Source organism: Rhinoraja longicauda, chromosome 23 (genome assembly GCF_053455715.1).
Source record: "Rhinoraja longicauda isolate Sanriku21f chromosome 23, sRhiLon1.1, whole genome shotgun sequence".
Lineage (NCBI taxonomy): Eukaryota > Metazoa > Chordata > Chondrichthyes > Rajiformes > Arhynchobatidae > Rhinoraja > Rhinoraja longicauda.
In genome coordinates, this window is record NC_135975.1 from 8,529,442 (window position 1) to 8,555,356 (window position 25,915).

A 25,915-nucleotide genomic window follows, 5' to 3' on the forward strand; every position below is an offset into this window, starting at 1 on the left:
AGATCCTTCTTCAGACTGATAAGGTGTTTTGCACATGACTTGGTGTACAATGAAGCGAAGAAATACAAATGGGTGACGTTTCGGGTCGCGGCCCTTCGTCAGGGGAAAGGGAAACGAGAGATATAGACTGTGATATAGAGAGATATGGAACAAATGAATGATAGATGTACAAAAAGTAACGATGATCAAGGAAAGGTGGCTCCTACAATGGTAGGGAGAGGAGGGGTGGGCGGACGGTCGGTGCCGAGGCGCATGCACGAGCGTGCTGTGCAGGAGGAGGTTGTGTAGGAAAATAACTGCAGATGCTAGTACAAATCGAAGATATCACAAAATGCTGGAGTAACTCAGCAGGTCAGGCAGCATCTGGGAGAGAGGGAATTGGTGACGTTTCGGGTCGAGAGGGGCGGGCCGGCAGCGTAGCGCCTGCGCGGTGGGGGTGGGGCGGGCCGGCAGCGCAGCGCCTGCGCGGTGGGGCTGGCAGTGCAGCGCCTGCGCGGTGGGGGTTGGGCGGGCTGGCAGTGCAGCGCCTGCGCGGTGGGGGAGGGGCGAGCTGGCAGCGTAGCGCCTGCGCGATGGGGGAGGGGCGGGCTGGCAGCCCAGCGCCTGCGCGGTGGGGGAGGGGCGGGCTGGCAGCGCAGCGCAGACACACAGAGACAGACCGAGTTCCAGGCCTTCGGCGCAGCCGCTCTGAGGTTAGTGCGCACCGCGCATTCTCCACATTTCGGCCCTGGCGCAGTCGCAAATCGGATCCCAAAAGTCGCCCGGTCGCGCAAACGGGTGTTTTGCTTCATAAAAGGACGAGAAAGAGCCGCCTAACCGAATTTTAGACGGCGGGGAAGACCTTAAAGTGCAATGCGTGAGGGCCTAGGCCGCACTAGGCCCGCCTGTTAGCAGGGCTGGATTTTGGCGGGACTAAGGGAGGAGGAAGAAAAGGGGATTCGGGGGTGGAATAAGCTCCAGAGCATTGAGCACGCTTTGGAGTAGGAGCAGGTTCCTTGTCCCTGCCACGGGCCCCTGTGCCGAGCCAATGCTCCCCTTTGGATGTTTTATAAACCGGTTGCCGCTTCAGGACTCATTCCTGTAGCTTTCAAACTACTAAGTATTTCTATTCAAAATGGGTCCCAGGGCGGAGTTTTTGAACGTCGTGTATTTCCAGGTTTACCGAGTGATTGGTAAACGGTTGTATGTTAAAAAACAATGATAAATCGGGCAGGAATTCAGTAAAAAAAAAAAAAATCAAGGTTTACGCGCGTAGCATAATTAAGCAGGAGGATAAACAGCCTCGACTTTGCAGCGATTTTGCGTTTGGATTTTTTAGAGGTAGAATTGCAAGATTCACTATTATTTAAGTTGGACTAAAATATTCTTCTATGTAAGGTTGGAAAGAATATCAATTTTGTCAAAATCAATTGGAATGTTTATGTGTATCACATGTTACATCTGAGTATCTTGAGTGTTTATTTAAAATAAAACTCCCTTCTCAATGTGCATTAGAAAGTTTTTTTTAATTAGTTTTAATGCTTTTTGGGGGATAAGGTTTGTATAAGGACACAAGGTTTGTATTGTGTTTGGGGTCCTTACTGTCCTTCATCAGAATTTTCGAAATCGAATTTTTCTTGTGATGGGCAAGCAATTTTGTTAACATAAAACTTTGATTTGAAGCACTGAAAACAAATTGGAGAGGGGCAATTTAGTAAGAACGGTAAAAAAAACTTGTGGTTATTTGAAATGGAGTTTTAAAGTAGGTGCAGTTAAGGAAAAGGTTTATTCTTTAAAGTATTAAAATGGGAAATATAGATTTTAATAATTACCTATAAGTACTGATTAAACCATGATTAAAAGAGTACCAGACAGCCATAGTTAGCCACTGTTAAAAAATTGTCTTCAAAATGGTAGTTGAAAGTAATCGGTGAATCTCCAGACATAGAAACTCTGGATTATAGAACACTAAGTACATGTACTTAGCTTAGAGCTTTTGGAACTAACCATTTCTAATTTTACCCAAGGACTGGAATTATATTTGAGTAAGCTTATATCTTCAATTATTATCTAGAATAACTGAATTTATTGTGCAGTATAGTGTTGCATTTAATGTACCTGTAAAGCTGCAACATTGTTGTACAGATGAAATAAACACTCTTTGAAGAAGGGCCTCGTGCTGAAATGTCACCCATTCCTTCTCTCCAGAGATGCTGCCTGTCCCACTTAGTTACTCCAGCTTTTTGTGTCTATGGTTTAAACCAGCACCTGCAATTCCTTCTTACACACTCTTTATATCTTGATTAGCACCATGTATATTCAACATTGCAAATGCATCCTTAGGTGTATATGAAAAAACGCAGTTGCTGGGCCTTTGAACTACAGAGATATTAAGACACATAGCTAACTGAGTTAGATATAGTTCTTGGGGCTAACAGAATGAAGGGATATTGGGAGAAAGTAGGAATGGGGTACTGATTTTGGATGATCAGCCCTGATCATATTGAATGGCCTACTCCTGCAGCTATTTTGTATGATTCTAACCATGACTGAAATAGGACTACTGAAGAAGGAAGAGAAGTTATTGATATTTAAGGCAGAAATTTCAGTTTATTGCCTTTACACCTGAAATTCAGGGCACTTGTGCTAGTGTGATTGCATTTGGAAATTTTGTGGGCAGCCAATGTTCTTGGGGGTTATTTGAAAACAAAAATCTGAGCTGTAAAATCGAAGTTACCATGAACATAGCTTAAGTACGCATGATGAGTGAACGTGGGTATGTTTTGGATGATTTTGAAGTGAATAGAACTCGGAAAGCTAGTTGGAAATGTTTTTGATTAGTCATAATTCAAGGGAGCAAAGGCATAGATGAGGATTTAAGCAGCAAAGGAGTTTAAAGCAAGGCTTCAGTAGTAATGTTATGGCGGTGGAAATAAATAGTTTTGATAAGGGCACAGATGAGTTCCAAAATTCAACTCTAGTAAATATTAGATCAATGTTAGTTTAGTTTGGTTTAATATAGTTTAAATATGTTTAAATCTGCACGATCAAAGATGCGTATGCTTCGGAACTAAGCTTTTGAAGAAGTTGGGGAGAAAATGTCAGTCTTTCATCTGAATATTTATTTGGAAGCTATTTCAATTCATCCAACACTTGTCTCAGGCAACCAGTTGAACTGTTTAGAGCCATTTATAGAACTTGCAAGAAGTGGATGGGAATAAGCCATTGACCCCAGAGCTACAAGCATAAACAATGCTAGACATACGGACTACCTCCAGCAGCATCAATGGAAATAAAAACTAATTTAATATTTCAAGTTATTGCCAGAACCAGAGGTAAAAATTAGTTCTAAAGTGGAGAGAAGTTGAAAGAAAAGATGGATACAACAGAGGGTGTTGGAATAAGTTGCTGTGAGGCTGAATTTTCAGGGTCTTCTGGCAAATTTGGTTAATGGAGACATTTGATAGTGCTGATATGGACAAAGAAGAGTAGTGCTTTGCTAATAACAGGACTCGGGAATATGCCAATAGGTCAGACCGTATTAATGGGGGATAGAAAAACAGATAACATTTCACAGAAATAGCCAGTTCTGATAAAGATAGAGAATTTGAGTTGCCAAAAGTTGGAAAATTCAATATTGGGTCAGGAATGCTACAATACATGTGACATGCTGTTTTCAAGTTTGCATTCTGTCTCATTATAACAGTTCAGGAGGCCAGAGACAAGTAGGTCAGAGTGGCATGGAGAATTAAAGCGGTAATCTGCAGGAGGGTCAGGTTGACTTCTGTGGAGAAAGGATGTTTCACAATTTGGTCAAATGTAACTTATAGTGGCCCTGCAAGCACTTGCATAATGAAAGGCTCACTGGGAAAAGTGTGTCTAGATGGCATAGATTTCTCAAATAAATGTATTTGACTACTAAATGGCCACTATTAAAAAATAAAAAAAAGAATTATGTGGATATGTTGGCCATTTTTTTTCAACAAGCATTAGCAAAGTACTGTATTTCTTTTGCACGTTGTGGAATCTTGCTGCTAATAATTTGCACAAGTCTATCTTTGACTTTAATTCAGTGTAATTTACTTTAGTACACTAATGACATTTTTTCTCCTTGCACACTCATCATTTGGATGAAATTGGTATCTGAAAAAGGCAGGTGTGGAGGAATTAATTTGACCAGTAGTTCAGTCCGTAACTAAAAGACAAATGTTAAAGTAATTGGACATTTACACATCAGTACAATAAAAATATTTTTCACTTGAGTTAACATCTGCTATGCATTATTGAAAGGGTTACATTACATTGAATTACAATTTCCAAACCGAATAAGTTCATAAGTTCTAGGAGCAGAATTAGGCCATTTGGCCCATCAGGTCTACACCATTCATTCATGGTTGATCTATCCCTCTAAAACCCATTCACTTGCCTTCTCTCCATAACCCCTGACACCTTTACTAATCAAGAATCTGCCAATCTCATGATATATTATTGAAAAAGGGAAATTGCAGAATTAATCTGGTAGGAACACAAAGTTGGATTCATTGGGCAATAAAATGAGCTAATACACAATTTCAATGTCATACAACAGTTCTAGCCCGAGATCTGAACTGGAACTTTACAGAATGTTGTTTAGACCACTGTTGGAGCACTGTGTACAGTTGTGGCTATCTCTATAGAACAGATGTACATCAACTGAAGACAATGCAGAGGAGATTTACCAGGATGTTGTCTGGGATTAAGTGCTTCAATTATCAGGAGAGAATAGGTAGGATTAAATTTGTTTTTCTAGGTATGGAAGAGGCTGAGGGGAGATCAGATCTGGAGTTATGAGACGCATAGGAAGGATATGTATTAAGAATGTTTTCCCCATGGTAGAGAAATCTAGAACTAGAGGATGTAGGTTTAAATAAGGTTTAGAAGTTTAAAGGTAACCTGAGAAATAAATATTCTTCCCAGAAGATATTTGGAATGGTGGTGGCAGGCACTCTTGCAACATTTAAGAAATATCTAGATGGCACAAATTGCTGCAGCATTGGAGGTCATTGGAGACTTAAACATAGTACCAATCAATGTGAGGATAACATGGTATGACAAAAGGCCTGTTTCTGTGTTATATGATTTTATGATGCTGTGACTTTATAAGGACCTGACAGTATTGTGGTTCAGCTGAGTCAGTATGGTTTAACAAAAAGGAACTTTGGTTGTTTTCTCAAATGTTCTTTCCAGGTGCAACTAGGAAGATAGCTAAGTGAAAAGGCACGAATAGAATACTTTTGGATTTTCAGAAAGCATTCAGTAATGCCTCAAATGTTAAGTGGGTTAGGGCTTAAAAAATTAGAGATGATGAATTGCAGATTGGTTAGTTAATATAAATGAATAAACTGGTAATTTTGGAATACTGTGACATGACTTATGAGGACCAAGGGTAAGTGGCTTTTACCTATGTTCAGTCTTAATCAATAATTTACAGGTGACCTAGTGTAAGATATCCAATTGATCTGGCTGAACTTGTGTACGAATTGGAGACTGCACTGTCAGAAAAATGGCAAATGTGGGAAAAGTATCTGCATCAAGCTTGTCCAGTCCTTTTATAATTTTATATATTGTATAAGATATATTCACTAGGTTAATTCCTGGAATGGTGGGACTGTCGTATGTTGAAAGACTGGAGCGACTAGGCTTGTATACACTGGAATTTAGAAGGATGAGAGGGGATCTTATAGAAACATATAAGATTATTAAGTGATTGGGCACGTTAGAGGCAAGAAACATGTTCCAATGTTGGGGAGTTCAGAACCAGGGGCCACAGTTTAAGAAAAAGGGGTAGTCCATTTAGAACAGAGATGAGGAAAAACTTTTCCAGTCAGTTGTAAATCTGTGGAATTCTCTGCCTCGGAAGGCAGTGGAGGCCAATTCTCTGAATGCTTTCAAGAGAGAGCTAGATTTTTAGATTTAGAGATACAGCGCGGAAACAGGCTCTTCGGCCCACCGAGTCCGCGCTGCCCAGCGATCCCCGCACATTAACACTATCCTACACACACTAGGGACATTTTTTACATTTACCCAGTCAATTAACCTACATACCTGTAGGTCTTTGGAGTGTGGGCGGAAACCGAAGATCTCGTAGAAAACCCACGCAGGTCACGGGGAGAACGTACAAACTCCGTCAGGATCGAACCTGAGTGTCCGGCGCTGCATTCGCTGTAAGGCAGCAACTCTACCGCTGCGCCACCGTGCCACCACGAGCTCTTAAAGATAGCGAAGTCAATGGACAATAGACAATAGGTGCAGGAGTAGGCCATTCAGCCCTTCGAGCCAGCACCGCCATTCAATGCGATCATGGCTGATCACTCAATCAGTACCCTGTTCCTGCCTTCTCCCCATACCCCCTCACACCGCTATCCTTAAGAGCTCTATCCAGCTCTCTTGAAAGCATCCAACGAACTGGCCTCCACTGCCTTCTGAGGCAGGGAATTCCACACCTTCACCACTCTCTGACTGAAAAAGTTCTTCCTCATCTCCGTTCTAAATGGCCTACCCCTTATTCTTAAACTGTGGCCCCTTGTTCTGGACTCCCCCAACATTGTGAACATGTTTCCTGCCTCTAATGTCCAATCCCCTAATTATCTTATATGTTTCAATAAGATCCCCCCTCATCCTTCTAAATTCCAGTGTATACAAGCCTAATTGCTCCAGCCTTTCAACATACGACAGTCCCGCCATTCCGGGAACCAGGGGGTATGGGGAGAAGGCAGGAACGGGGTACTGATTGTGAAAGGTCAGCCATGATCATGTTGAATGGCGGTGCTGGCTCGAAGGGCCGAATGGCCTACTCCTGCGTCTATTGTCTATAAGATCCCCTCTCATCCTTCTAAATTCCAGTGAATACAAGCCCAGTCTTTCCAATCTTTCCTCATGTGACAGTCCTGCCATCCTGGGGATTAACCTGGTGAACATACGCTGCACTGCCTCAATAGCAAGGATGTCCTTCCTCAAATTAGGAGACCAAAACTGCACACAATACTCCAGATGTGGTCTCACCAGGGCCCTGTACAACTGCAAAGGGACCTTGTTACTCCTATACTCAAATCCTCTCGTTATGAAGGCCAAAATGCCATTAGCTTTCTTCACTGCCTACTGTACTTGCATGGTTACTTCAGTGACTCACCTCCTTCAGGGAAGGTAACCAAACTGCATTCAATATTGCAGGTATGATCTCTTCAAATTAAAGCAAAAATTCTTTGAGCCCTTCCAGGCAAAAATATACTAAGAATATCCAAGGGACATGAAATATGCTAAAGATGTCGACGGGATGTTTCTTGCATCACAACCTTCTGAAGTTTATTTTACCTTGAAATATAGATCTGAGGGGCTACATTTAATATTTTTACTTATAATTTTTTAATTATAATATTTTACACACATTCTTCAATTTGGAGTATGCCTCTAATGTAAAATGTCATTTCTCCACGGTAGAACAACTTTTATCTACATAATGCCTTTAAGAATGTTGTGGAGTCATTCAACATCGAAATAGGCCCTCTGGTCCAACTTGCCCACGCTGATCAACACGCCGCATTTAAACTAGTCGCACCTCCCTGTTCATTGTCCATAACCCTCTAAGCCTCTGCTGTCCATGTATCTGTCCAAATGTCCCTTAAATGTTATAGTGACTGCTTCCACTACTTCCTCCGGCATCTTGTTCTATATACTGGCCACCTTTTGTGTAAAACAAAAAGTTACCCCTCGGATTCCTATTAAATCTTTCCCTCCCTCCCCCACCACAAACCTGTCCCATGGTCCTCCGATCCCCTATCAAGGCAAAAGACTCTGTACATTTACCCGATATGTTCCCCTCATTATTTTGTACACCTTTATAAGATCAGCCCTCATCCTCCACTCCAAACGAATGCAGTCCTGGTCTACTCGACCTCCCCTGTATCTCACACTTTCGAGTCCTGGCAACATCCTCGTAAATCTTTTCTGTATCAGCTTGGCAAGATCTTTCCTATAATTCAGTGATCAAAACTGAACACAATACTTTAAATGTGAATTACCATTGTCTTATATAACTGTAACATGTCCTCCTAACTTCTCCACTCAATACTCTTTCTGATGAAGGCCAATGTGCTAAAAGCCTTTTTGACCACCTTATCTACTTGTGATGCCAATTTCAACCAACCTGTACTCCTAGGTCCCTCTGCCCTTTAACCCCCCCCCCCCCCAGAGCCCTACTATGAACTGTGTAGGTCCAACCTTTGTTAGACTTCCCAAAATGCAACACCTCACAATTCTCTGTTAAATACTATTAACCATTCCTCAGTCCACCTGCCCAACCATTCAACATCCTGCTGTAATTTTTCACAACCGTTTTCACTACAGTACCTCCCATTTTAGTGTCATCTGCAAACTTGGTAATCATGCCTTCTGTGTTCTCATCCAAATCATTGATATAGACGACAAACTGCAATGAGCCCAACACCGAACCCTGAGGTATACAGGCCTCCAGTCCAAACAAAAAACAACCTTTCATCATTACCCTGTGCTTCCTTCCATGAAGCCAATTTTTTCTCCATTCAGCTATCTCTCCTTGGATTCCATGCGATCTAACCTTCTAGAGCAGTCTACCATGTGGAACCTTGTTGAATGCCTTGCTGAAATCCATGTGTACAACGTCTATGGCTCTGCCCTCATCAACCTTTTTGGTTACATCTTTAAAAAAAAATCATATTTGTGAATCATTTTTGTGCACAACCCGCAGGCATTGCCACTTTCATTTCACTGCACATCGTGTATGTGTATGTGACAAATAAATTTGACTTGACTTGACTTGACACTTACAATATTTTGTTTGAGCAAGACTGAGTTTGGAGATAGTTCCATATTATAGGACTTGAGGTTACCACTCGTAGAGCTGTGGTAATAGTTGAGAGTATTAAACAAGGCAGTAAACTGCATTTGGTTGGCTGTTCCCCATGAAGGAATTTCACTTCCAGGGTGCGATTGGCAATCATTCTGGTTGAGTTGCACAGCATTGTTGTACCATGGTGCATAGTTTCCCATTTATAGACTGCGCTGCAGCATCTCTTTAAATACACTGCCAGTGACTCGCTGATTCCCGGCAGCATGTGCTTGTTAACACTACTGAGTTCCACCTGTACCTGAACTGTCCTGACAACCACATTCATCAACTGTTTTTCAACAGGGTTGGGTGAAAATGCTGGAACATCATAAGCTCCTGGCAGTACCTTCAAGTGAGCTGCCACAGTTTTCAATCAAGGGCTATATTACAACCAATAACCTTATCCCCAGGATTAAACAAACAGTGAGGTTCTTGCACTTTATATTTACATATACACTTTACATATACATTTCCCTTCTCACTTTGTTCAATTCAGCTTCTTGCGCATACTGAAGGAACAATCACTCGAGTCTGATACAGGGTGCCACTCTGCATCCAATTTTCTGCCATTGGCTTCTCAAGTGCAGAATAACAATACCAGTTTGACATGTCACGGTGTGCGACGGTGTTGGATGTGGTCATATATCTGGTATCCCTGAAAGGAAAAGGGCCTGTGTCTGAGCCTCTTGCGCTGGTTTCTGTTAGGGTTGTATCTTGGGATGATTATTCTATTGTAATTTCAAGTGGAAAAATCACTGGGTGTTTCTACTGCAGGAATACCTAACAAATTGTGCCCATTGAAGTGGTTAGTTACAATTCCAATTTCTATTTTTTTTAAAACCATATAAAATCATCCCCTCTAACTGCAATCAAACCAAACTAATTATTTCATAAAGATTTGTGTTCATTTGTCCTGTCAAGAAGTATTCCTTGCTGAATCCAAGTGATAATCAAGTGTACTTTTATTAATAAAGATTGAAATAATGATTAAAGTTTAATGTTGTCCAATCCTTGATCAATAACCAACTTCACTTAAGATCATTGGAAATAAATAAAACCAGATAATGCTGCAATTACTCAACAGTTCTGGCAGCCTCTGTTCTCACAGAAACAGAGTTGATGTGTCAGGTCAATAAACATCCCTTAGAATTTTAAAATGTGCAGATTGAAAAAGTTTCAACTTTGATGGCTCGGTCTGTGCTAATTGAGTTCAACTATGCTTCACTTTGCCAATGCACCTAGCTGCAAAATCCCTGATTTAAGGGGAAAGAATATTAGTAATTTGAATGACTGGCAGGCAGACAAGAACTTGAGTTTAGGTACAGTGAAAAGCTTTGTTTTGCATGCTATCCAAACGGATCAGTTATTACCATGCATAGATACGATCAGTTCAAACTCAAGTACAATAGATAGAGCAATGGGAAAGATACACAGTAGAGAATATAATTATCAGCATTATGGTGCATCAGTTCCTTGGTCAAAGTCCAATCTCCTGAATAGGGTGGAGGGGAATCATTCACTACTCTAGCTTATGGAAAGAAATCTATTCAAAAGCCTGATAACAGGGGAAGAACCTGTTCCTGAGTCTGATGGTGCGTGCTTTCAAGCTTCTGCACCTTCTGTCGTACAAGAACAGGGAGAAAAAAGAATGACCGGGGTGGGACAACCCTTCGATTATGGTGGCTGCTTTTCTGCAGAAGTTTGTATGCGTCACTGGAGACGTGCCAAATATCCTCAGTACCCTCGGGAAGTAGAGGCATTGGTGTGCCTTCTTGGCTGTTGCGTCATTGTAAGTATTCCAGTATTTTGCATCAATGTGGTTGGTCCATGGCAGATCGTTGGTAATATTAATGCTGAGGAACTTGAAATTCTCAACCATTTCCACATCCATACCTTTGATGCTGATGGAGGCATGTACTCCACAATGTTTCCTGATGTCAATAACTAGCTCCTTCATCTTGCAAACATTAAGGGAGAGGTTACACCATGTCATTAAGTTCTCCATCCTCCTTTCCGTACTCCATCTTGTCATTTTCTGTGGTGTTATCTGCAAACTTGTAGATGGAATTAGACCCAAATTTAGCTGTGCAGTTGTGAGTATATAGGGAGTATAGGACTTCAACCAGAAACGTCACCTATCCATGTTCTCCGGAGAAGCTGGAATTTAGAAGACTGAGGGGGGATCTTATAGAAACATATAAAATTCTTAAGGCGTTGGAGAGGCTAGATGCGGGAAGATTGTTCCCGATGTTGGGGAAGTCCAGAACCAGGGGTCACAGCTTAAGGATAAGGGGGAAGTCTTTTAGGACCGAGATGAGAAAACATTTCTTCACACAGAGAGTGGTGAGTCTGTGGAATTCTCTGCCACAGAAGGTAGTTGAGGCCAGTTCATTGGCTATATTTAAGAGGGAGTTAGATGTGGCCCTTGTGGCTAAAGGGATCAGGGGGTATGGAGAGAAGGCAGATACAGGTTACTGAGCTGGATGATCAGCCATGATCATATTGAATGGCGGTGCAGTCTCGAAGGGCCGAATGGCCTACTCCTGCACCTATTTTCAATGTTTTCTAAGCTGCCTGACCTGCTGAGTCAGCATTTTGTGTCTTTCTTTGGTAAACCAGCTTCTGCAATTCCTTGTTACTACTTCCACCAATTTACTTCAGCATTCAAGAACAAAAAACGGATCCATTATTATATACCTCAACAATTGAACAATAACAATATAATTTTTATTCAACTAATTTTTTTGTTCTCCCTAATCTGCTGTTAGGTTATAAAACACAGTCATAACTGTAAGGTATTTTGGATTGCCCCTAGGTGCATTCTTACCCATTCTTGCTTCAGATTCTTTATCGCAGCGGGCCTGAAGAAAATTCCAGAACCATTGCTAATAGCCTGGTTGAGGTCAGCTAACTAAAAAAGGCTCCTTATTGGACACAAGGTGCTAGAGTAGCTCAGCGGGGCTGGCAGCATCTTTGGAGAACGTGGACAGGTCATATTCAGGTGGGACAGTCCCAACCCGAAACGTCACCAATCCATATTTTCCAGAGGTGTTGCCTGACCAGCTGAGTTACTCCAGCACTTTGTGTCCAATAAGGAGCCCTTTTTTGTTAGCTGACCTCAACCAGGTTATTTGTGAATCAGCATCTGCAGTTCCTTGTTTGCAGGGCTCCTCATTCAATATGGATATCTTGTCTAAATGGCTCAGTAATTCACTGCTTTGGCTCACTGAGTTGCAACTTCATACTTCCTATTTCGTGCTGGTGATTTTAATCAATAATTGACTATTTCAGTTAAAGACTGAGAACAAGATAATTTTTCTGTGCATTTGCCTTCCAATCAACAGTAGTAACTCAATCCTACAGCAGTTCCTCCATTTTGTTGCAATAAACTATTCAGAAGTCCACTCAGACGTTGAAAAACCTGATCAACCTCATTGTTCTAGTTGAGATTTTGCTTTTAGCAAAGCATTTATTTTGAGATTCTCGCAAAATATTCCTGTGTTGCAAGCAAGGAGACTATTCTGCACTGGTTAATGGATTTGAGATATAACAGACTAAATTTTAGATTACCTTTAAGTTTTGATGTGTTTCTATTCTTACTATTCATCTCTTTGAATCAATCGCAGTTCCAGCCTTTTGCAGCATTGTTGATGGAAGGACACGAAATAAGTCAAAATCACGGACACATGACAACCATCGAGGCCCACGCGGTTGCCCAGCAGGTCCAGCAAGTACATGTGGCCACGTACACAGACCACACCATCCTTAGTGGGGAGGATGACTCGCCCTCGTCGCCCGAAGAGACCTCCTTTGACGATTCTGACATCCTAAATTCAACTATCACAGATGAGGTTACAGCCCATCTTGCTGCAGCAGGTGAGACTCTGGAGTGTATGGGAGTAGGTGTTTACCACGGCTGGGTGGTAAACTCATAAGGTCAAAAGCGATAGGAGAATTAGGCCATTCGGCCCATCGTCTAATCTGACATTCATTCATGGCTGATCTATCTCTCCCTCCTAACCCCATTCTCCTGCCTTCTCCCCATAACCCCTGACACCCATACTAATCAAGAATCTATCTATCTCTGCCATAAAAATACCCTTTGATGGCCTCCACAGCCGTCTGTGGCAAAGAATTCCTCAGATTCATCACCCTCTGACTAAAGAAAATCTTCCTCTAATTCCTTTAATTCTGTCGCTTTGACCTCTAGTCGTAGACTCTCCCACTAGTGGAAACATCCTCTCCACATCCACTCTATCCAAGCCTTTCACCATTCTGTACGTTTCAATGAGGTCCCCCCCTCATTCTTCTAAACTCCAGCCAGTACAGGCTCAGTGCAGTCAAACGCTCATCATATGTTAACCCACTCATTCCTAGGATCATTCTTGTAAACCACCTCCGGACCCTCTCCAGAGTCAGCACATCCTTCCTCAGATATGGTGCCCAACACAGAGTGCTGCATGTTTTTGTTTTCTTCATTCAGAGTCATACATCATAGAAATAGGCTAACTCATCCACACCGATTAAGATGCCTGTCTAAACTAGTTCCATTTGTTCAAGTTTGGCCCATAACGCTCTAAACGTTTCCTGTCTGTAGCTATCCAAATGCCCATTACATGTTATTGTCCCTGCCTCAACCACTTCCTCTGGCAGTTTATTCCATTTACAAACCACCCTCTGTGTGGAAAAGTTGTCCCTTGGATCCTATTAAATCCTTCCTCTCTCATCTTAAACCAATGTCTTCCAATTCATGATTCCCCTACTCTTGGAAAAAGACAGATAGCATTCACCCTATCTCTGCCCCCTTATAATTTTATACACCTCTATAAAATCACCCAACAGTCTCCAGTGCTGCAATGAATAAAGTCCCTATAACTCAGTCCTTCAAGTGTTGGCAGCATCCTTGTAAATCTTTTATACACTCCTTCCAGTTTAATAGCATCTTTCCTGCTGCAGGGTAAACAAAACCAATCACAATATCCTGAGAGTAGTCTGCATAACTGCAACGTAGCACACCAACCTCTCCACTCAATTCCCTGATTGATGAAGGCCAGCAATGCAAAAACCTTTCTGAAACTCCATTTGCCATTCATTGGCCCAGTTAACCAACTGATCAAGATCCTGCTGTACTTCTTGATAACCTTCACTGCATACAATACCACTGTTATCTACAAACGTACATACCTTGTACATTCTCAACCAAATCGTGGATATGGATGACAAACAATTTCCCGTTACCTTTTTGCATTCTTCCCCATTGTCCTGTACCTTTTCCCAATTCCTTAGTTTTCTTCTCTTCCAGACACTGATTTTTCAATGGACTGCAGTTTAACTGCTATCTGCAACCCTCCATCTCATGGTTCAGTAGGTTAACCTCTCCATGCACTTGATAGCACAGTCCAAGCACTGCCTGTGAGAATGTAAAAGATTACATGGAGTTATTTTGAAGTAACCTGATGATGGCTCGGGCGTGTCCTGGCTAGTATTTCACCCCAATTCAATTCTTGAAACCGGTAATCTGATTATTAATGTTGTTGCAGTTTGTGGAAGCTTACTCTGTGTAAGTAGCTTGCTCTTTTGTTAAGCAATAGTGGCAAAGTTTATCTGCTATATCTCTTTACACATGACAAGAATATACCAATACCAAACTCTTCCCTGCTTCTCTAAAATACTATGCACATTGGCTCACCGCCTGAAAATGTTTTGTATTTTCACAAATGGAAGCTGGCCACTTGAATGAAGCACTAGAAAGGAACCGATAAGAGTTCATGTCTCAAGAAGGGGGAACAGAATTGTGCTGGCATAAAAATAAGTTTGTATAATGCATTGTATATCAGGGCCAGCAGATGGTGCTAAGAAACCACCAGAAAATTAAGCCAGCTACCTTGGCGCTGCCTCGCGTCAGCCAGCTTGGCCACAAGAAGGTGCAAATCCGGTTCTGGAAGTGCTCACTGCTACTATTTAAATCCTTTTATATATATTTGGTTTCCTGTAATTTTCCTCCTGAATGTCATTCCTTTTCCCATTCTAAAAGTACCAACTCAAACTAGATACCCAGTCATCATATAGAAATCTGCCTAGTGAATGTGGCCCTATCCTGTGCCCATTTAATGTTCACTTACGCCATGCAGCAGAGCTACTGGATAAAAGAAAAGGGGGTGAGAGTGAGTAATGGGGAGGACTCCAATCTTAATTTCTTTTTTCCCAGTGAATATGTGCTCCCCTATTGTCCAAATGTAAAGATTCTAAGGATAACTGGAATTCTGCATCACTCAGACTGATGTCTGCTAACAACGCAGTGGACTGTAGCTTGTTCCTTGGAACTTCATGATCTTTATTATTCTGTAATGAATTAACTACTGAGATATTAGGCCAACTATGGTTTCACGTTCTCTTATTTCTTTGTATGTTCACACGACCTGTGTCTTGTTAAGTGATTGATGTAACTGCATCTTTGGCAATCCCAAACACAATGAATTTGTTTAGCTGTTGGGTCACACAAACCAAGGAAGCCTTCTATTCTAGTCTCCATTTCAAATTTGTGTTGCAGGCAGACCGCAGGCACTTGTACAGAGGGAAGTACAGTTGATTGGAGTGGCCTTATTTAACAAAAGGAATATGTTCCCAATGATCCCACTCCTGATTACCCTGGCAGTCCCCTCATCTTCCCACTCAATAAACTCCTGCGGTTCATTTCCCCCTTTATCATCGCTGCAACACAAATGCATTTGCCACCATGTCAACCACTGAAGATCTCTTAAAGTCATATATTTTCTAGCACCACCTCAACTAATACACCCAAGGCAGTCACAGAGAGAAATACTAAGTTGGAACATTAAGCTAAGTGTCTTTCTGCCTTTTTTATATGTGAAGCTTTTGGTGGAATTGTGCAGAGTTGTAACTTCAGATTCAGGGATCTGCTCTATGATCTGTGCAAACTAACAGGTACAGTCTTGGCTGACCCTTTGCCCAAAGACCGGCACAGTGACGAGTGGCATCACAGGTGATTTTCATTGCCGGGAAAGCTGTGGGGCTTACTGACCTTTCCACTCTTTGCTTTCAGGTCCGGTTGGAATGGCAGCGGCTGCTGCCGTGGCAACGGGCAAGAAACGGAAACGCCCCCATGCTTTTGAGTCCAACCCATCAATACGCAAAAGGCAGCAGACACGCTTGCTACGGTGAGACTACCTCTGTGGCTCAGGAGCCCCAGCCCAGAGCACCAGCCACCATGTATAAGTTACCTGTTCGTAGAGATACCAGATTAGGGCATCAGTACTGGCCCCATATGTAAATGGTTGAATTGAAAAGAAAAAGGCCTAGAAAGAATGTGGGGAAAAAGGGGGGAGAGGGTTCACTGAGAATGGAAACTGTTCAATAAATGTTATAGGTTAGGTTAAACAGTAGATTTAAATTTCAAAACATAAAGCTGATGTAGAATTTCCCTTTTTTTTCAAAGCAGCCCCAATGGTGTAGTTAGTAAATACACTGCCCAGAGCCTGGCCGTGCATCAGGAAGATCCCTGCTTCAAATCCACGTCTGTAACTGAGTGAGTTGATCTTCTGAGGTTAAGTCACATTGTTAGAGTGGAGGAAGTTTCACACTCCATCTATATTCAAGCCTGGGAGTGAAATCAGACAGTGAAATCATACATAGAAAAGTGTTATTCTCGGGGTGAGGGACTTGGGACTGAACATGAAGCAGTAAACTAAGCTGAATGGTGGGTTTCTTGCAATGATTTGATCTGAGAAATGGCAATTTTCATAGCCGACAGATGAAAGGGAGCTGGTTTATCTGTTGATCAGTCCGTTGATTAATTTGACCTGGTGCTACTCAGTTTATTTTATACATTACAGAGAAATTCTTACTGGCCACAGGTTAAACAAGATCTCTTTTTGTGTATTTACGTGCAATAAGCAAACCTCGCAACACATGCTTGCTTTCCATCATGTTTGACTTTCCTCTGGAGGGCTCAGCTTTTATTTTCCACAAAGCTCCCTGAGCCTGTTGTTTGTGTGCTTTCCACCTGTGCTGCATCATTCAGGAGCCTTGATTATTCCCTCTATCCTATGTTTGGGGACAATGACCTCAATTATATTTGCCACACCACACCTCCAGTAGCGATCAGTCTATTCAGCACAGATTATGGATCAGACCTGGGATTTTTCTGACCTCTGGTTACATACCACACTGGGTAGTACATTTGTTAACTGTTACTGGAGAACCTTGTGCTCTATGAATGGTTTAGAGGTACAGAGCTTATAGGGGATGAATTCAGCTTCTAACTCCACCTGCCTCCAAGTTCAATATTTTGAGATGCATTTGAGACTTAAATGAACCCAGTTTGAAAGCCACTCCTTTCAGTCAAATCTATAGCTGCGGTATAAGCTCCAAGCCGTTGCAATATATATGTTGACTAACTGAGAAGGATTATTTCTCTAGAGAATGCTTTACATTGGTCCTGTAAAAAAATGTATTACATTGACTTAGAATCCATACCCAATAAAATCTTCTTTTCCTGATGGAGCTCTTCCTGAAAAATATGGTAATCTGTAATTCTTCTATAGAAAGTTCATTGTAAACGTTTGGAGTGTTTTAGTCATTAAGTAAATGTTTTTTTGTGATCATTGGATGACAGAAGAATTAAGCTGAGTAAAAATATAGTCTTTCTATTTGTGTGCTCTGGGCTTGTTAGGATGAGAGAATTAAGGGCTTGGGTGTCTCCAAATGTTAGGATTTAGGACATTGAAAGGCAGCATCTGCAACTTTCACTCGAGTATTTTTATTAGATGATAGGATTATAGCATGGAGACTCAATATCCCAAGTGAAGCTGGTGTTGAGTTCTTTACTTCAAAGCCAAACTTCCATCATCTCATCTGAGTTTCTGTTTTCTCTCTCTCTCTCTCTGCCTCACAGAAAACTACGAGCTACTTTGGACGAATACACAACCAGAGTTGGTCAACAGGCGATCGTGCTCTGTATCTCCCCATGCAAACCAAACCCAGTCTTTAAAGTGTTTGGAGCTGCTCCTCTGGAGAATGTGGTAAGCAACGAATGACTGTTGGTTTTCAATATTAGTTTTCTTCTGTTTCTACCTCATTGGCAGGTGGCAAGTTTAGCTGTAATTCACATGCAAAGGCCCTCTAGTATAATTGGGGAGGCTCACCTTCATGGGTATGTTTAGAGCTGATTCCTCAACAAACAATTCTAGCCTGCAATAGGAACAGCTTTTTACCTATTTCTCCACATAAATCCAATAGAGAAGGTTGACCTTTAGCTGAAAAATCCTCCCGTATTCACAAGAGCAGGTCACTGGATTGTTGTGAAAGGTAACAGTGAGTTGGGGGAGGGATGGATTAAGCGTGGCTGGACTGAAGGCTAGAGGGTTTATTTGGTGCTGAATGATTGCATTATAGAAAAAGGTTATGTGACGTGTAGGTCAAAGGTAGGACTGCGCTAGCAAATGCACAGGTGGATGTGAATTTAGTTGTTAGGGAATTTCCCCTGGGGGTTGAGGCAAGCATCTGCTTTTGAAAAAAAAAGACTCGGCTTTGCTATTAATTGGGGTGTGGTTAAGGTTCAAGTACAGGCTATAACTAAGTATGAAATCATTGCTTATTTTACTAAAAGGTTTTTTTTTAAGCCTTCCCTTCAATTTCCTTGCATTGGTGTAAATGTCAGCTGTAGTTACCACTCTATATTTGAATGCGATCAAAGCTTCACTCTGGGTGTTCATACAGTAGGTGTAATTAGTTTTTATCTCTCAATGTTAGTTAGTTCAGTATTATCTCAATTCTGTTCTGTACAATTCAGCACTGTTCCATACAGCTTATTTTCCATCACAAGACCATTATAAAACATTATTTCTGTTTCTTTTTGAGGGGACATTGCAGCTAATGAGGCCAATTGGGGACTTTCCCCATGACATCTGCTGATAACTGTTCACTGAAATAATCTTAAACTATCCGCATGGGATACTCTGTTCCCTTTGACTGACCCTTGTGATCTGGGTGCAGTGATTTGAAACAATGAGCATGGACAAGTCAATAAGCAGCAAATAACTTGTGATGATTGATCATCCACATGAAAAATCCACTCACAACATGTAATATTGGATCTTGGGCAAGGCGTATTACCTGCCGTCTTGGTGATATTTACAACATGTTTCCCTTTACATTGACGTGGCTATTTGGTTCTCTGGCGGTAATTTCTCATTCCTGTTTGCTTGATCCAGTTAGCAACCTGTCTCTCCTCTCTCACTGCATTCCCTCTGAAGTACAGAAGCAGATGCGACCATGTTTTGCTAACACAAGACAGTGCCACAGAGCACCTGGAGCATGTTGTTGCTTCGCTGTAGTTCCCTTTGGTTGCCACTTTACAGATTGTTTACCTAAAACCTCTGCCTTTCCCTAGGTACGCAAGTATAAAAGTATGATCCTGGAAGACCTGGAGTCAGCACTAGCAGAGCATGCTCCCCCGCCTCAGGAGTCTAATTCCGACCTTCCACCGCTCACCATTGATGGAATCCCAGTCTCTGTAGACAAAATGACACAGGTGAGCCAAGCCTGTGTTGCACTGATGATGCATATGGATAATGGAAAGAAGGAAGCAGAACAGTCTACTGAAAGTTTCATCCTTGCCCTCTATTGCATATTCCATACTCCAAAATGCTCTAATTACTAGTAATCATTTGTTTCCTCATATATTCTGCCTCAGGCCCTGCTTAACACTTGATCTTTATTCTGAGCGTTGCCAAGTATGGATGGAGTACTTTTTGAGCTAGGTTTTAATTTTGTTTCGCATACAAAGTTCACTCTTATTACAGTGAAATAGTAATCCAGTTGTATTTATCCAGAACTTTCAATGCCATTTTTGTTTCACTTTCCAGTAAAAGGTAACAATAATCTGTGTGATACTTCACGATTTAAATTCTTGGAGTCAAAAGAACAGTAGAAAGAGTAGGCATTTTAGCCCTTCACACCAGCTCCATTGATCTTTTGCCTCATTACCACTTCCCTGTACCAGTTCGATGTCCTTTGATATTCTTAATATGAAAAAATATTCAGCAAATGAACCTTCACAACCCTCCTGGGTAGCAAATTCATAAGATTCAAAAACCTCTAGGTGAATAAATGTTTTCAAATCTCAGTACTTGTATCTTGCGACTGTGACCCCCCCCCCGATTCTAGACATCCGAGCCAGGGTGATTATCATCTCTGTATCTTGCCTGCCAACCCTGAAAATCTGTGTTTGTTGCAATTGGATCATCCCTCACTCTTCTAAACTTGGGAGTATATCCTCTTGTCCTTTTAACCCCATGTCTTTGCATTCCTGGAATCAAACTCACGAGATTTCATTGCACACAAAACGCTGGAGTAACTCAGTGGGACAGGCAGCATGTCTGGATGGAAGTAATGGGTGATATTACGGGTTGAGACCCTTAGTCATAGAGTGATACAGTGTGGAAACAGGCCCTTCGGCCCAACTTGTCCACACTGGCCAACCCTGTCACAGTTACACTAGTCCCACCTGCCTGCGCTTGGTCCATATCCCTCCAAACCTGTCCTATCCATGTACTTGGCTAATTGTTTCTTAAACGATGGGAACAGCCTCAACTACCTTCTCTGGCAGCTTGTTCCATACACCCACCACCCTTTGTGTGAGAAGATCCTATTAAATCTTTTCCCCTTCACCTTGAACCTATGTCCTCTGGTCCTCGATTTCCCTACTCTGGGCAAGAGACTGTTCGTCTTCTGTGCACCCATCAGAGTTTCGTGTGTCGATACATGTGTCTAGTGAAGGCACAATCTGGCTTGATTTGATTATTTCCCAACTCTTGCCAGCACAGGTCACATGTGGAGAGGGACTGGATAGATATTAACATGCGGCTGCATCCTAATGTGACCAGGTGCCTTTAGGATTATTAGGAAAAAGAATGTATTGTTCGGATGCTTAAAAAAAATCAACGATCAAAATATTTCCCCAGCTGCCATTATCTCTCTTACTCTTCCTGCACAAAGTAAATAAAAAGTGCCAACTATGTAGGGACTTATTTAAGAATCCAAAGTTGTCACCAACACTAGTTTCATTGGGCAACACACAGCTGCCTCAATTGAATCACGCCGAGCTGAGTAAATGAGCTCAGAAGAAATGAATGTCTTGCTTACTAATTGCACCTAGGGTCCCATGGGAGATAAACTTGTTGCTGGTTGCCATTGCGTGGCACTTGTGAGCAGGTGTGACGTGCGCTTGTGTTGGTCCTAATTTCAGTAGTTGCTTGTGTTTAGTGAATGCCAGCATCACAAGTGTATGTGTTTTATTTTCCTTGTTAATGAATGAGCCAGGTGAGACTGCCGTGCTGTGAGCTTCTAATTAAACTTGGGCTGAACCAGGTATGAGGCTGATTGTGTCCCCTGTGGATTAGAAAAGGACCCTCTTAACAAGGGCGTCAAGCTGCTGCAGCCCATGTACACTCCCAATGCTGTAATTAAAACCATCTGGAAAGTGGCCAAAGGATCCCAGGAGAAGATAGGGGGAGGAAGTTTGATTTTTTGGGGGGGAAAAAAGAAATGCATAAAGCAGGTAACTGAAGCTAAAATCTTGTGTTAGAAATTAAGCTTTATTAATCCAATGAAATTACTATTTTATGCCCGTAATTGCTAAACCAGATTCAAATACATATTAAATTGTCTTTATCCCACTCTCACCTGTCTTTCCGTCTGTAGCATTTTTTGCCCTCGATCGCATATGCTTCACATATAATGTGCTACCTCGAAATACATGTGCAAATAGTAAGCGTGGTTGCTAGTTTGAACCCTGTTGAACACATGCCTAATAGAAAACAAAAAAATGCTTGCCCATGGATGTCCAGGTCTGTTGTTGCAGACATTGTTTCATGTTTATAGTAACAAGACGAAAGAACTGGAGTAATATAATGACTATATACTGAGCTATTGTGTATATCATTCTAGACATACTATTTTTTGCTTGGCGTGTGGGTTATGCTGGCAAAGTTATATTTATTAGGCAATACCTAATTGGCTGGCTACTTTGGCTAACTGCAAACACAAGTGAGTGGTCAGGGGGATATTCAGTAAATGGCGACTAACACTAGATTGACTTAATTTCAAAGGTGAGAATTATTTTTTTAACAAGAGTTATTTGGGACAACTGTCAGACTAAGTGGAATTGGGTCACTGATTGGCCGGGACTACATTGAAAAATGGAATAAGATAAAGATTAAATGTCCTGCTTCAGTTTCCGTGTTTTGTATGGTCCCTGTGAAGAGTAGTGAATGTCACCAGTCCACATAAGAACTAATCAGAGCCTCATATTGTCCTTTTGTCAACTCCAGAAGAATAATTTGTTTATTCTCCTGCGTATTCCTGCACACTCAAAACTCAGGAAACTGAGTTGAGTTGTGCATTAAAGCATAACTATTGTTTCAGCTATTTAGTGAAACCAAGCCTCACAGCGGTCTTGAATTTGTTTTTCCAGAAATCTGTAGAGCAACTTCCCTCTTCCCTTCCTTCTGTCTAAAACATGACATCTTTCCATCATATGTTTCAGATCTGTTTATTTTGCAAATTTGCGACAAACTCTCCTGAGCCGTCAATTTTAGTTCCTGGCCAGCATTTAGTTGTCATTGAAATGTTTTGTCTGTGTCCTTTCCTTGAATTCTTGTTAAATGTCTGCACAGTGACTCAAACTCAGAAAATATTCTCGTCTGGTGTTACCAAAACTTCCACGGCGCCACATAATCAGAGTTTAACTGTTATTGTGAATCGCAAAATTGAGAGTGATAAATTGTAGCAGGATGTGAACTAGTGGTTCAATGGGCAAATATAACAAATGAGGTATAATGCTAAGTAATGTGAGGTAATGTTCTTTGGTAGGAAGGAGGAGGAGAAGCAGTATAAAAAATAAATTATACTGTTCTAAAAGGGGTGCGGAAGCAACAGGAACTCGATGCGTGTCATTGGAAGTGGCAGTTCTGGGCTTTATCAATGTAGGCTTCTAATACAAATGCAGAAGTCCTTCTGAACCTTTACAATTGAAAAACTTGTAATCTCATCTAAAGTAATATTTAATTTTGGTTGCCTCATTATAGGAAGGATTTGAAAACACCGGAGAAATGTTCCTGGGACAAGGCATGATGGTTATAAAGCTGGATGGGGCAATACTGGAACCAATGCTTTGGGGCCATATTTTCAAATTTGCAAATGACACAACATTTGAGGAGAAATTAACTGTGATGTTGAGAGCAATAGATCCCAATTAAATGTTGACGGGTTATTGAAATGGGGGGGATAGGCCAAGGACAGTATGAGTGAAAAATTCCTCTTGGACTTGACAATCCAATGCCAGGAAGAATGGTCTTGACCCAAAACGTCACCCGTTCCTTTTATCCAGAGATGCTGCCTGTCCCGCTGCGTTACTCCAGCATTTTGTGTCTATCTTCAATCCAATGTCAGTTTGGTTACTGTGGAGTATTGTGTTCACTTTAGAAACAATGCACAGGCTTTGGAGAGGGTGCAGAGGAGATTAAGCACACTGATTCTACAAATGAGCGATTTTAGTTGAATCGATGCACTGGAGAGGTTCGGTTTGTTCTTGTAACAGAGAAATTACAAGGGGATTTGAAAGAAAATTTTAAACCAAGAAGGATATAGACATAGATTGAAACTGTTCCTTTTGGCAGAGGAATCAAGGAAACATTGAATGAAGATAATTGGCAAAAGAACCAAAGTGATATAATAATTTTTTTTTACCACGTTGAGTCATTAGAATGTGGAATGCACTGCAAGGAGTAACATTGGAGACAAATTCAATTGTATTATTGAAAACAGATCAGGTAGGTATCTGAAAGGAAGGAATTTACAGTGCTAGGGAGTGAGGGCAAGGAATTGGACCCGTTGAATTGTTTTTACTCAGACAGTACTCGACTGGCTAAATATAATCATTGTATGGTTTGAACAACTAATCTATCTGATTGGACACAGGTGATCCAATTCTAATTCAATTGGTGCTTTAATCCACTATGAATGTAATTAATCTACTTCAATCAATAGATGAGATACAATTCGTTTCAAGCCCTGCTTTGTGATGAGAAAATTGAATTCAAAATAATGTGAACTAATTTATCGTGTGCTGTAGATGCTATTTATATCTAAAATTGTGAAGCTTTCTAATTCCCCATACTGGCATCTGCATGGAATCTCACAAAAACAACGGTAAAGTTAGGAATATAGGTTGATAACACCCATATATTGCACAACCTCCAGTCTTAGAGATTTTGACACCATCTAGCTCAATAAATAAAGCATAGGTGTCCTTCCAACCCCACCTTCACTGCATCTCCTTCACCAAATAGAGTCAGAAACAGAGAATAATTTAATGAGCTGGAGTCAGTATATTTGTCTTAGTTGGCAATAAGTGTGAAGTGCACGGGGCAATGCAAAAGGATTTGCAGATGCTGATTTACACCAAATGTAGACATAAAATGCTGGAGTAACTCAGCGAGAAAGGCAGCATCTGGAGAGAAGCAATGGGTGATGTTTTGGGCCGAGATGCTTCTACAGACTGAGAATCGGGGAGAGGGAAACTAGAGATATGGAAGGGCAAGATGTGAAATCAGCAGATCAAAGCAGACGATGGCCAAGGAAATGTAGAATGGTTCAATGCTTGTGCTTGTGCAATTCCATTTTTTAAACAAAGCATTGGCTATCTCTTGGGTGATGTATTTCCCCTGTAAGCCTGGGAATCTAATTATTTTCAAGTGTCTTTTAGGTCAGATTCCAATCTCTCTCCATCTTGCTTCTTGTAGGCACAGCTCCGAGCTTTTATTCCAGAAATGCTAAAGTACTCAACGGGCCGTGGGAAACCTGGCTGGGGGAAGGAGAGCTGCCGGCCTTTGTGGTGGCCTGATGACATACCATGGGCCAATGTTCGCAGTGATGTTCGTTCAGAGGAACAGAAACAGCGGGTAAGGAGGTTGTTAGAGGGGTGCTGGACCGTATTATATTAGATAATGGAAGTTTCTGAAATGAGTTGAATAGTAAACTGCAAGATAGCGAAAACCTCTGAAATATAAATAACTGCAATCATTTGTTTTCCGGCTGTTAATTTTCCATTCCATTGTGATTCAGGTGGTCTGAAGCTGCATCTGCTCCTTTTCTTGTGGGTTAGATATTTATACACAGTGGTGGGTGTCCGGAATGCTCTCCTAGGGGTGATGCTGGAGGCAGATATAATAGCGGCATTTAAGAGGCTGTTAGATGGGCAAATAGATATGCATGGAATGGAGAGATATGGATCGCGTGCAGGCATAGGAGATTAGTTTCATTTAGCATCATGTTCAGCACAGGCATTGTGGGCAGTAGGGCCTGTTACTGTGTAGACACAAAGAAATGCAGATGTTGGTTAATGCATAAAAGGAGACATTAATGCATAATGCACAAAAGGATTGCAGTTATTTATGTTGGAGCAACTCAGCAGGTCAGGCAGCATCTCTGGAGAACATAGGTTGGTGACGTTTCTGATTAAGACGTAAAGATGCAGGCACAGCAGGCAGTGAAGAAAGCTAATGGCATGTTGGCCTTAACAAGAGGATTTGAGTATAGGAGTAAAGGGGTCCTTCTGCGGTTGTACAGGGCAGTTTTGGTCTCCTAATTTGAGGAAGGACATCCTTGCTTTTGAGGGAATGCAGCGTAGGTTCACGAGGTTAATCCCCAGGATGGCGGGACTGTGAGGAAAGATTGGAAAGACTGGTCTTGTATTCACTGGAATTTAGAAGGATGAGAGGGGATTTTATAGAAATGTATAAAATTATAAAAGGACTGGACAAGCTAAATGCAGTAAAAATGTTCCCAATGTTGGGGGAGTCCAGAACCAGGGGCCGCAGTCTATGAATAAAGGGGAGGCCATTTAAAACAGAGATGAGAAAAAACCTTTGTACCCAGAGAGTTGTGAATTTGTGGAATTCTCTGCCAAAGAAAGCAGAGGCCAATTCACTGGATGAATTTAAAAGAGAGTTA

The 25,915-nt window shown here is 41.5% G+C and overlaps 1 protein-coding gene across 11 annotated transcripts in view; it reads left to right on the forward strand.

Moving 5' to 3' along the window:
* Window positions 1-604: 604 nt before the first annotated feature.
* The window catches only part of nrf1 (nuclear respiratory factor 1), a 63,447-nt gene continuing 38,136 nt past the window's right edge, over window positions 605-25,915 (forward strand). For 8 of the 11 annotated variants that reach the window (XM_078419548.1, XM_078419556.1, XM_078419550.1 and 5 more), the window contains exons 1-7: window positions 605-692; window positions 12,508-12,757; window positions 15,945-16,059; window positions 16,341-16,427; window positions 17,796-17,922; window positions 19,293-19,433; window positions 24,706-24,864. In XM_078419548.1, the coding sequence (XP_078275674.1) occupies window positions 12,532-12,757; window positions 15,945-16,059; window positions 16,341-16,427; window positions 17,796-17,922; window positions 19,293-19,433; window positions 24,706-24,864 (855 nt within the window). In that variant the 5' untranslated portion in view covers window positions 605-692; window positions 12,508-12,531. The remainder of the gene's footprint in view (window positions 693-12,507; window positions 12,758-15,944; window positions 16,060-16,340; window positions 16,428-17,795; window positions 17,923-19,292; window positions 19,434-24,705; window positions 24,865-25,915) is intronic. The other 3 variants (XM_078419554.1, XM_078419555.1, XM_078419559.1) reach the window with 1 other exon arrangement.